Source organism: Phaethon aethereus (assembly GCF_964289735.1).
Source record: "Phaethon aethereus genome assembly, chromosome: 6".
NCBI classification, from domain to species: domain Eukaryota; kingdom Metazoa; phylum Chordata; class Aves; order Phaethontiformes; family Phaethontidae; genus Phaethon; species Phaethon aethereus.
The window spans coordinates 32,618,277-32,630,974 of NC_138580.1; the positions used below are offsets into that span (position 1 = coordinate 32,618,277).

A 12,698-nucleotide genomic window follows, 5' to 3' on the forward strand; every position below is an offset into this window, starting at 1 on the left:
ATGTGGCCCTTGTTCAGAGTAAAGGACTATCTCTGTTCCATTCACACTTGGTTTAAAAAGTCTGCAGTCTACTGAAAGCAAGTACAGTGCTACTCCCGGGACCATACATCTGTCCAGTGTGGATCCAGCCTACCGAGTATCTACTTTCCTAGAACATACTTTAATTCTTACTGAGATGTGAAAGTGAAGAGGTACCTCATTCATAGGCATAGCCAAGAACTGGTAAAATAAATGTGCCTTGTAGAGGAATGAAATCTTACAGATGCTGCAGAAACGGAACATTTTCATTGGTATCAACCAGGTTCTGTATTGGGGGTAGCATTGCTGGGTGATTTTTAAAAGCAGAAAAGGTTTTGTTACAAATAATTTCTGGCCTGTGGTTTGAGGTAGCTAGGCATTAGAATATAATAGGAGGGTGGCTGTGACGGATGTTACTTAAGTAATTTGCATCTTAAAAAGTAATATATGATAAATTTGTTGTTGTAGTTCCCCTGAGTAAGAGGCCATCCTACATCTGACACTTTGTACACCTTCCATATCTCCTAGGAACTGTGTAGGACATCACGATAGTTTGTATATAAGCTTATGTCACATGCTTACATGCAAATCCAACAAAGTGTAAAATTCTACTAGTAGAATAATCATTGGTAAAACAGTTCTATTCCATTAACAGTATTTGAAATAAGAAACTTTCTTCTAAAGAAATATGCAAGATAGATGTGGAAAAACATGAAGTTTTTTAACTTAGCTCCCAGTAACTACTTTTTCTGTCTCCTGTAGAATACAGATTCACTGAGAAATGGATGAAAGTTTTGTTCTAAATCAGATTTTTTTTTTTTAATAATTCATTATGAAAATAACAAAAGTATTACAAATATATGACAAAGTCATCAGGAGTGTTTCTGCTTTTCCCTTGCAGCCTAAAGATTGCAATGTATACTTCTTAAGCTGCAATGCATAATACTTTAATAGTAAAATCAGACTGCCTGTAGAAAACAACAACAATTTTTAAAGAAAAAAAAGCTACGAGTATATAAAAACCCCCATCAAAATAGCTTAATATTTTTGAAAATTTGAAAGCAGATGAACTGAGTCTATGAAAAGGCTCTAAATGTATGAGTTTTTACAGATTTGATGTGATGAGCATAAACATAGATACTACTTACTGTAGAAAAATGCATATTAATTGACAAAATACATTATATATGTATAATGATTTTATTACATTCTAAATATAAGGGACCATGAATAAGTTACAGATCTCTTAGGATTTGGCTGATATTTTTCTCATGTTATTTCTTTTTTTATACAGTGGTCAATATTTGAAGACTTTTTTTGATATCTGAATAACGAGCAGAAAGCTACATTTATCTCCTGTATTCTGTGCTTTCTAGGATGCAAAACAATTATCTTAAAGTAAATGTATAAACGTTTTGGTTCTTAGCACAGCTACATTCATCCTACTGTTTCTTGTTGGTTTTGCGGTTGTTTGGTTTTTTTAGACTAGAAGTAGTGCCAAAACCTTGGAACAAGTCTTTCTTGTCAGCGTGCAGTTACCTGAAAGAAAATTTACATGCAATAAATCCTTCAATGCTTGCTGTTCTGAACTTATGGGAGACCTCGTTTATGTAAGTGTTATCTATCTCTTAGGTTTCAGCTGCTCAGTGATTTCAGAATATATATATAGGGAAATAATAGATGGTGACACCTTATGATTTCCAAGTTGCCCTGTTGAATTTGGGACTGCTACAGTATATACATCTGAATACTGATCATGGATATGATGATTTTGTTCAAAAACCATTATCCCAAATGTATTTGGCTGTGTTCCCTCTAACTTTATGTTTTGAAGAGTTTCTGCCAACTGTTCCTCTATAGAGGTCAAACTTTCTTATCTGTACTTCCCCAGAAATCGCATGGAACGCTTTGCCATCTTCATTTCCTTTGGTATCTAGGCAGTTTTAAGCAAGAAGCTACATGTGAAAGTTGAATAGTTTAGCCGTTTTGTACTTGATTTTCCCAAGAGCTTGGGTGAAATGCCATCTGGACCTGGACATTTGTGGTTTTGTTTTTTGATTTGTTTTTTTTCTACAGCCCGTTCCACTGGCACTTCAATTTGAGACACCATGTTCCTTGTACAGAAAGGTTCCAGAATGGAGCTGCTATGATCTTATCTTCTCTAAGCCCTCTTTTATTCTTCTCTCTTCATTATTTTACAGACTCTGGCAAGTTTCCTGCTTCTGACATGTTTCAAAAGTCGTATATGACTTCCATCTTTTAAATAGTCTTTCATGCTTTTAGTATAGTCCCTTAATCTCTATTTTAATTCAATACTTTTTTTTTGGTCTTTCTCAGGTCAGGAATATTCAAAACACTCTGTCTCCCAAGAAGAGAAGGGTTCCTGTCTTGCCTAGCAGGGCAGTTATGTTTTTTCCTTTTACCAGATTAAAAAGGGAAAAAGGCATTAGATGGGCTATTATTTTCTGCTTCCCAGAGCAGACCAAACTGGTTATTTCTTGACTGGTGATACAAAAGAGAATGAACTGATCTGTCCAGGACAGGTGCTGTGACAAGTTGCAGAGTGTTTTTGGGTTTTTGTGTTGTGTTTTTTGTTTTGTTTTTTGAAATTTTTGTTGTATCTGCTAAGTAGGAGACAAAATTCAGCCAATGTCTTTTAAAAATATAAAACCTGAAAATTATTTTGAAGCTAGGTTTACATCATTATTTATTTATTTTTAAAATTGTTTTATAATATTTGTAAAAATCCATCCAGTCCTAGAAAGGAATGCTATTTAAAAGCATGAAAGAATGAACTGATCTGTCCAGGACAGGTGCTGTGACAAGTTGCAGAGTGTTTTTGGGTTTTTGTGTTGTGTTTTTTGTTTTGTTTTTTGAAATTTTTGTTGTATCTGCTAAGTAGGAGACAAAATTCAGCCAATGTCTTTTAAAAATATAAAACCTGAAAATTATTTTGAAGCTAGGTTTACATCATTATTTATTTATTTTTAAAATTGTTTTATAATATTTGTAAAAATCCATCCAGTCCTAGAAAGGAATGCTATTTAACACGTTCAAAATTTTTAATGTTTGATGCTATATACAATGAGTAACATATACACAAACTCTGATTCTGAAAATAGTTATTAATGTGCTCAAATGTAGTAATTACTACGTCAATTTAAGGCCATGCATATGGACAGTACTGTGCTGCTTATATTTGGTTGTTCTGAAAGAATAGAAGCTGATTTCTGAAAAACATTATTTTTAAGTGTTTAAAATATGCTTAAGGTTTGAAATGTGAAATATGAAAAAAGTTTAATGGAAACAAAAGCGCAAAAAACGAGATACAGTGAATACGCTCCTAAAATACTCATGTGATGTTCTGTTTCAGAAATTTACGCCTTTTTGATACGGAAATATTTCACAATAAAAAAGAAGCTGAGGAATTCTCACTTTTCCAGAATAAAGTCATGAAGGAAATTGGAAAATCCAAAGTGATTCTATCTAAGAAGTATGATCCAGTGTATCCATATTTTTTAATTTTAAATGCAAATCTTTAATTTTTTCTTCAGCTGTTTTGGAATCTGAACTTTCTGGAGAGAGAATGAATGACCCATTTTAATAATACTTATGGAAGAAAGAGATGCAGTTTTGTGAAATTCTTTAAGGCCTATGAATGAAAACTGCTGTGTAAATATTGAACATGTTATCATGATTTGTGCAGTTTTCTTATTCCGAGTTTTGGTGTGATGTATTTTTCTCACTTCTTAGAGGGACGTTAACAATACACGTGTGTTAGTTTGTTGTGACAAAAGCTTTTATTTTGTGGACTCGCTTGTGCTGGATAAATGAGAAAATACAGTATTGTTACTATCAGTAATTTATGACATTTCAGATTATAAACTGTGATATAACTTATTACATAGTAAGACTTGCCCCATCCCTACTTCACACAAAGGAAATGTCTCATTGATAGGAAGATTAACCTAGTATCACTTCAGCACCAGTATCTCTGTAGAACATCTGTTGATGATTTTAGAATTTCAGTTTGTATATTCTCAGTTTTGTAGCTGCTTCTGAGAGCTGAGTAATCTGAAAAATGTTTGTTAATGAGATCCCTTGACTTTAGAGATTATGACAAAGATATTCAAAAGTAAAGTGTTTGGCTATCAATGTAAAAGAAGAAAGGCAGTTTTCTTGATAATGAACTCAGTATGCTGCAGTTAAGTTTTCAAACAAATAAAGTATCCAAATTGCTAGCCCTTTTTGAGATACGTTTGGCCAAACTGTATTGTTTGTATGTATCTGGTCTTTAACCAATGATGCTTGATTCCTGCAGTTATGTGTTAACTGCATTTTTACTATTTTAGGTTTTAATTAAATACAACAACTGTTGAGACCAATATAGTCTCAAATACTTGTTTTTTCATGCTATTAACCTTGAAGGTTTTTATTTCCATACTTGGCTATGATTCAGTTATGTATTGTCTTTACCGTTTTTGGATGTATTTCTTCCTGACCCTGAAGATAACCTTTCTGCTCTTAACTGATGGCTGCACACTTCTGTGCTTCCTTCCTTCCTATTTCCCAGCAAGGCCAGACCCAATTTCATTTTGGTTAAGGGCAACTAGGCAGAATTCCCTTTGGATTGCTTTCACATCTTAACATCTATTGAGGTTACAAAGATGCATAATGAATTGCACAACCCCTGGGATTTAAGTGTGCTGTCAGTGAAGCCTTTCTGGCCTTAGAAATAGGAGACCAAAACGAGATAGCAAATTTGCCTATCATAATATCTTACATTTTAAATATGGTTCCATAATAATAACATTTTCAGATACATGATTCCTTAGAATTTAAAGATACCATACAACCTACTTAAGTTAAACTATAGTTTTCCAAGTATACTGCAGCATCTTTTCACTGCATGTAATATAAACATTTATAGCAATTAAACCCACAGATTTATTTATGCTAATCACTTGAAAAACTTAAAAATACTGTATTCTTTTAAGGTGGTTTCCGGAAGTGCAGAAAATCTTTTACCAAGGTAATAAACGAAAACAAGTACCCAGCAATGCCAGCATCACTAAATTAGAGTCTTTCTTCAGTTGTGCTGCCACTTTAATGACTCGTCAACTGCAATGTTTACTTTTACATTCAATTCAAGACTTTACAGATTTAATTGTTCAACCTGCAGTAAGTAGTCTTTCATTTGCATACTAGCAGCATTGTTTATGCATGTACATACAATTTGTTTCCTGTTTATTTTGCTTCTTTTGGAAAAAAAAAAGAATAGAATAATAGAAAAATGTATTAAGTAGAGTTAAAATAATGGGGTTTTGTCACGTAAGAAGGGAATTATCAATGTATTTTAAACCTGGTATCACGAAGAACACACTGCAGTCAGACATACAGTAGAAATTAATTAATATAAAGGCCATTTGCATTTTTCACTAGTGCTCTCTTTTTGTAATATCCATCTGTGAAGATGTCTTATCTTCTCTCTGATATTAGTTGGTGTCTACTACATGCTTTGGCAGAACAGTTCTTGAGGGAAAAAAAAAGTAAAAAAAGAGGAGTTTCTCTTTTGCACTCACATAATGTCTATTGCAGAGGTAAATATTTCTCGTTGATTTTTGATGTCTTGGAGTGCAACTGGATCTTTGTTCAGCTTTCTGTTAATACAGCCTTGCTGCCAAATATCCCCAGAACTCTGGCTCCAGATAATATTGATGAAAAAAACATGCAGAGAACATAAGGAATCATGTTGTGGAAGTAGAGTATATATTTTTCATTCTTACTCCCCTGTAATTGCTTTATATACTTATCAGTTAAGTGAGCTTTGTTGTCAACAGTACTATTTTCTGTTATTATTACTAATAGGTATGGTTTTCTAATCTTCTCTTTCCTAACGGTGATCTTATGCTACCTAGTAGTGATAAAATGCTTCCTCATGTTTCCTAACTAAATTTTTGTTTAGTTAGAATAGGTTGGCAGATGTGGGAAAGCTGAGAGATGTCTGATCCAAACTGAAGATATGAAATTATGCCAAGGACAAAAGCATATACGAATTTTCATACTGGAATACATGGGAATCCATACTGCAAATATAACCCTCATAATAATCTGTTTAGATTTGGTGTATCAGATTCTTGTTTAGCAAATAAAATTGGATGTAACACTTCTTTTTACAGTTAGTAGTTTCATAGTCAGTGCTCCAGATGATGAATACATGTACTACTGTACACGTATAAATTCATATATTGCTACATTTGTGTGGGCTACTACTGGAAAGCTACTCTGCCTCAGTCTATGCGCAACTTTGAAAGTTGTTGGCTGCTGTACAGAGGATGCCTCTTGTGCCTACTAAAAATAACATTGTATTTCATCTTAATGAACATCAGTTTATGTGAATTTTATCAGAGACATACTTCCTACTTGCACGAGTATTTTTGTTAGGATTGTGGCATGCGATTTGCAATCAAAGTCCTGACAATTTAAAATTCTTATGCTGAAGTAACTCTTAATGATCATTTGACTTTTCCAGCATGAGTTAGGTTAACTAATGTTTTACTTTTTTTTTTTTTTCCTTGCGTTAGAAATCAGTCCAAGCCTACAAACACCCAGGTTTAATCCTGAGGCTAACTCTTCAGAATGATAGTATTAAATTTGAACCTGACTTTAATGTCTGCGAGGACATATTACTGAATATTTATGCTGTTATGATTCAAGCTGTCAGTGATATACCACGAGTTGAGACCAAATTATTTTCTAAGTGGGTAAGAAATTACAATACTCATGGGTTTTGTTTTATCATCATTTTGTTGCTACATTTAGTTTTTAGGTATTTTCATGACTAGCCCTATTGTCGGAACTCACATCGTAATGTTATAATACTCTTTCAGGATATTTGGAACACTTTGAAATCATCTTAATTGTATTAATAAAAGGCCCAGTCACTGTTCTCTAAGCAAATAAAATGCCAAGAATCGACTGCTTTCCTCTATGAGTTATTTTCTGCAGCAGCTGCTATAAATGTACTACAGACAAAATTGATTCATTTAAACTTTAAACATTTCTGTGGTATTCTGGAAAATACCTTCTATTTTGATACTGGAAAGGGTACTGTCTTTTAAAATATAGAATCTTTTGAGTAGGTTATCCTCTAAAAAAAAAATCTAAACTTTTAAAGCAGTTTATTTTTTAGTTGTTTTATGCATTCAAGCAGATCAAATTGTTAGGTCAAACAGGACACGATCCAGGTTAACGCAAAAACATTTTGTGAAATAATTGGGGGAGGGGGGAAAAAAGTATGTACTTGGTTTAGAATTGCATGTTACTTTCAGTATAGCAGTCTTAGCTTTTTATATGGAGAGAGTAAAAATAATGCCCTGTGATGCCTCTTCATTGTTTCCCAAAGAGCTGTGGGAGGTGAACATTTCTTTTTTCCTGAAGGAAATATCATTTGGACATTGTTTCCCTTTCTGTTTATCACCAATTGGAATTTTAAATAAAGATGCTAACCCTCAACATCTTTGTTAATATGCTTGAACACATGACAAAGCAGAAACCTGCATAGTATGCTATGCTTTATAAAAGCACTGATCAATAACCTGTCAAAAGACAAATTAAAAGAATCATCTTAAGCATGTCTAAATGCTCAAGAGCAAGGCTTTAGATCTTCTGGGGGGTTGCAGGAAAATGTTTTTCATATTTCTAATGTTACAGATTCATCTGTTGATAGCAAAATTGAAGTTGTGCCTGTGGTTCAGGAAAAATAAAATCTATGTAGATTAAATTTTAAATTGTTCATAGAATTGTTTTGGGTAGATAAACATGTGGACTTCTGAGTTTCTGAATGAAGCAGCTCTGATTTCTTACTTGTTGGAAGCAAACATCCATAAACTAGGATTCATAAAAAATTGGGAGTAGAATGTAAATAGCTGTATCTACAAAATTAGTTTTGTAATCAGACTTTAATTAGATTTTAAAGTTGCATTTAGTTGATTTTTCTATCCTATTTATCTTCTATGACATAACTGAACTACAGACATAACTGTAATTTGAAAATGTGTTTCGTTTTTTGTATGTTTTTTTCAAAGCCAACAGATGAGTCCTCATCAAGTGTCTTGAAGCCTGTTATCCTAGATGAGATCTTGGATGAACATAAGAAAAGGATCAGAGAAGAAATTATCAAAGAAAGTGCTTCACCTGTGGAACATCTCAAGCTGTATGATAAGTACAGCTTCCTGATAAACAAACAAGCTGAACAAGATATCGATCAGTTCCTGACAGAGGAACACACCTTTGAAGAAATGAAAAGGGAAGTTATAAAGTACCGGAAACTTGCTAAGGAAATAAAATATACTTCTAGGAAGGTAAATTATAATAATATTCACAATGGTTTATCTCCCTAACATTCAGTGCAAACATCAGTTCTGAAGAAACTAGTACTTACAGGCCTGTCTTGAGGGGTTCTGTGTGTGGAAATCAAGCTCAATTGCCCAGTAGTCAAAGAAAACATTGGATTTGGAGACTCTCTGGGAGGCAGAGTCCCTTTTTAATCCTAAGGAATGTCACGCATCTCCAACAGTAAAACAAGATTGCCACATTTTAGATGTATCTCAAACTCTGTAATTTCACCAGACTACATTCACCGCTACAGAGAGTAGATGCCCTTCCTTTTTGAGGAAGTAGATTATTTGTCAATGTAAAATGTAATAGCAGTAAGATGTATATGAAGTACAATGTGCAGATACAGAAGAACAGTTATTTGCAACTATAGCTTTTTCTTTCCCTTCTTCACTTGAAAGTTTAAAAAGCATTTTATGATTTAACTAAATTCCTAGGTGAGATCCGTGATATTCTGCTTAAGACAGTGGAATAAAATAGGTAAAAGCTATTCAGTGTTCTGACAATTGTTGTATTTGTATTGCAGTATCTCCATCTAGGAATGTTTGAATTGCATTGTGATGAATTAATAAGCGCTTTGGTAAAGCGAGCAGATAATATTTGTGAAAAAGTTATTTCCAAAATGTTCAAAGATCACCAAGACATAAATGTGAGGTAACTCTCAAACTGAAAATGTATATTGGAATGTACTTAATTTTGTTTCCACTGTTGAATTTTTTTTTAATCTTTGAAGGACATGTTGTTGTCATTTTTGCTATTATAAATGTATGTAGTTTGTCCAAGTATGATTAAAACAAAAAAACGATGTCAAACTGGTTATTTTTTGTATTTTTCAGATTATGTGATGAGTTTGAGAGAATATCAGAAAAAGCTCTTACTACTCCATCTAATACACAGGAGCTAATGGAACTTAAGGTACTCTCTTTTCTATGAGTCCAAGCAAGGATTAGCTACCAATACTATTGCTCTGGCCTTAAGTACTATTGTATGCAAGTTGCCCCCTTTACAGGTATGATTCTGGTTAAAGTCACTGGTGCTATATCCATATTACAAAATAGAAAAGGACAGTTCTTCTTTGGCCATGAGGCTAAACGTCATAGCCTGGCTCTTACACATACAGCTCAACTCTTTTCCCCACCTAAATGTCATGGTTGTAGCCAGGCTGCCTATTTGGAACAGTCCTTTGTCTCTGTGTCACTTGCCCTATACAGTGGTGGTATTGGTGAGAATGCCAGTTGACATGGGCCAAAACCCTGTAGGGCAGCTGTCTGCAAAGGGGGGGATGTGCAGACTAGGGCGTGCACAAGATGATCCATTGGAGTACACGAAGGAAATAGTATTTATCTTTTATGTTAAAAAAGTGAGAAAGAAACTAAGCTTTACCAATATTTAATATATGGATTGACAGTGGTGACCTCAGTCTGTATGTCAGAGGGTCCTGTGTCATGTACGTACGTGAGGAAAGAGTGGGTGTTCCGCACTGTGGAGGGACTCACAGTGGCACCCTCACTTCTTCAATTGCTTTCAGTGCATTCCTGTGTATTGCAGTTTGTGTGCCCAGTTAAGTAGATTTACAGATTATGTTATCGAGTTTTAACTAACCTGACACTCACAAAATGGGCAAGTGGTTTAAAAACATTCACACAAAGGAACTGCAGATTGACAATACTGCTAATAATGTGAGCACAAATGATCAACAAGAAAATGGGGCATCTGACACTTCTACTCCTAGTATGAGATCTTCATCATTAACATTAAGAGGTAAAAATAATGATGGTCTAATCAGATTTGACAAATTGGGCAAAATTTCAAAACTGTTAAGAAGAGGGTTTGAAATATGAATTTACATCCACTATTGTTAATTATGAACCTTGTCTGAAATATCTGTTGTGCCTTGAGTTATTAGTTAATTATAGTATGAAACCATCACACTTAGCAAGATATGTAAAAACTAAGCATCCAGATAATGAAGAGAAATGTTTACAGTTTTTTCAGTTGAAGTATCAAGTCATGTGCTACTCAGTCCAGAAGTGCTCAAAGTTCTACAGGATGTCGGCAATGTGGTTAATTTTGTAAAAGAAGATCTTTAAACAGCAGAATCTTCATAAATAGTTTGTATTGAGGTGGGGAGTGACCATGAAAATCTTTTCTACTGTGCAGGGGTTTGCTGGTTATCTTGTGGAAAATTCCTTTTAAAGAGTTGTCAAACTTAAAGATGAGTTATGCATTTTTCTTTTACAAAAAAACAGGTGTTCCTAATTTTGCTGACCTTTTCTGTGATGACAAGTGGCTGTCAGTAACATGCTACCTAGCAGATGCTTTTGGTAAAATAATGACACTTAATATTTCCTTCAAAGTAAAGGTGACATCTTTAAGAATGAGTGAGAAATTAACTGCTTTTCCAAAGAAAATAATGCCTTGGGGAGAGAGCATTTTGAAAATGGTTGTTTGGGAATGTTGCCATTGTTATGTGATTTTGTTGCTGAAAATTATGTGTCCTCCCTTATAAAAACTTTTATATCTGTACAATTTAAAACCTTGGAAACAGAATTTTCTAACCTGTTTAAAAATCTTACAAAATATTTCAGTGGGTTTTGAATGCGTTTGTTAAAAACCCCAAAATGCAAGACCTTCCAGTTAGTTTGCAAGAACAACTGAGTGATATCAGGGAAGATGGAATTTTATTAGATAAATTTCAACAAAAACCTTTGCATAAGTGGTGGATGGAATCACGATTTATTAAGCACAGCTAACAATGCAATTTTTCCATTTGGATCTCTGTGTCTTTGAGTTTGGTTTTTTTTTTTAATCTGTGGCAGCCATTAAAATGAAGTCTTGAAATAAACTGAACTTAGAACCAGACCTTTGAACCTCTAAATCTCAAAGTAATAAACCAAGATTAATGAAGCCTATTCAATGACATTGCTCTCACAAAAAATATTATCAGTAATATTAGTGAAAGTAGAAAGGTTTCTGTAAAATGAAAGGCAGGTCCTGCTTGACCAACCTGATCTCCTTCTATGACCAGGTGACCCGCCTAGTGGATGAGGGAAAGGCTGTGGACGTTGTCTACCTGGACTTTAGTAAAGCCTTTGACAGCGTCTCCCACAGCATTCTCCTGGAGAAACTGGCGGCTCGTGGCTTAGACGGGTTTACTCTTCGCTGGGTGAGGAACTGGCTGGATGGCCGAGCCCAGAGAGTTGTGGTGAATGGCGTTAAATCCGGCTGGCGGCCGGTCACGAGTGGTGTTCCCCAGGGCTCGGTTCTGGGACCAGTCTTGTTCAATATCTTTATAGATGATCTGGATGAGGGAATTGAGTGCTCCCTCAGTAAGTTTGCAGATGACACCAAGCTGGGTGGGAGTGTTGATCTGCTGGAGGGTAGGAGGGCTCTGCAGAGGGATCTGGACAGGCTGGATCAATGGGCAGAGGCCAACTGTATGAGGTTTAATAAGGCCAAGTGCAGGGTCCTGCACTTTGGCCATAACAACCCCATGCAATGCTACAGGCTTGGGGAGGAGTGGCTGGAGAGCAGCCCGGCGGAAAGGGACCTGGGGGTGCTGGTTGACAGCCGGCTGAATATGAGCCGGCAGTGTGCCCAGGTGGCCAAGAAGGCCAACAGCGTCCTGGCCTGTATCAGGAATAGTGTGGCCAGCAGGAGTAGGGAAGTGATTGTGCCCCTGTACTCGGCCCTGGTGAGGCCGCACCTTGAATCCTGTGTTCAGTTTCGGGCCCCTCACTACAAGAAGGACGCTGAGGTGCTGGAGCGTGTCCAGAGAAGGGCAACGAAGCTGGTGAGGGGTCTGGAGCACATGTCTTATGAGGAGCGGCTGAGGGAACTGGGGTTGTTTAGTCTGGAGAAGAGGAGGCTGAGGGGAGACCTTATCGCTCTCTACAACTACCTGAAAGGGGGTTGTGGCGATGAGGGTGTTGGTCTCTTCTCCCAAGTAACTAGTGATAGGACAAGAGGAAATGGCCTCAAGTTGCGCCAGGGGAGGTTTAGATTGGATATTAGGAAAAATTTCTTCACTGAGAGGGTGGTCAGGCATTGGAACAGGCTGCCCAGGGAGGTGGTGGAGTCGCCATCCCTGGAAGTGTTCAAAAAACGTGTGGATGTGGCGCTTCAGGACATGGTTTAGGGGACATGGTGGTTCTGGATTAATGGTTGGACTTGATGATCTTAAAGGTCCTTTCCAACCTAGTGATTCTGTGATTCTGTGAAAATTAATAAATGAAAATTATTTAAAATATTGTTTATTATTAATTTAATATTTTTTAATTTCT

At 35.7% G+C, this 12,698-nt stretch overlaps 1 protein-coding gene across 1 annotated transcript in view; it reads left to right on the forward strand.

The window, feature by feature from the left end:
* DNAH7 (dynein axonemal heavy chain 7) overlaps positions 1-12,698 on the forward strand; it is a gene marked incomplete at both ends in the record, with an annotated part of 125,124 nt that overhangs the window by 15,816 nt on the left and 96,610 nt on the right. The window contains 7 exons of the mRNA XM_082001574.1: positions 1,503-1,628; positions 3,392-3,511; positions 5,016-5,199; positions 6,603-6,782; positions 8,106-8,381; positions 8,942-9,069; positions 9,252-9,330. Coding sequence (XP_081857700.1) covers positions 1,503-1,628; positions 3,392-3,511; positions 5,016-5,199; positions 6,603-6,782; positions 8,106-8,381; positions 8,942-9,069; positions 9,252-9,330 — 1,093 coding nt within the window. The remainder of the gene's footprint in view (positions 1-1,502; positions 1,629-3,391; positions 3,512-5,015; positions 5,200-6,602; positions 6,783-8,105; positions 8,382-8,941; positions 9,070-9,251; positions 9,331-12,698) is intronic.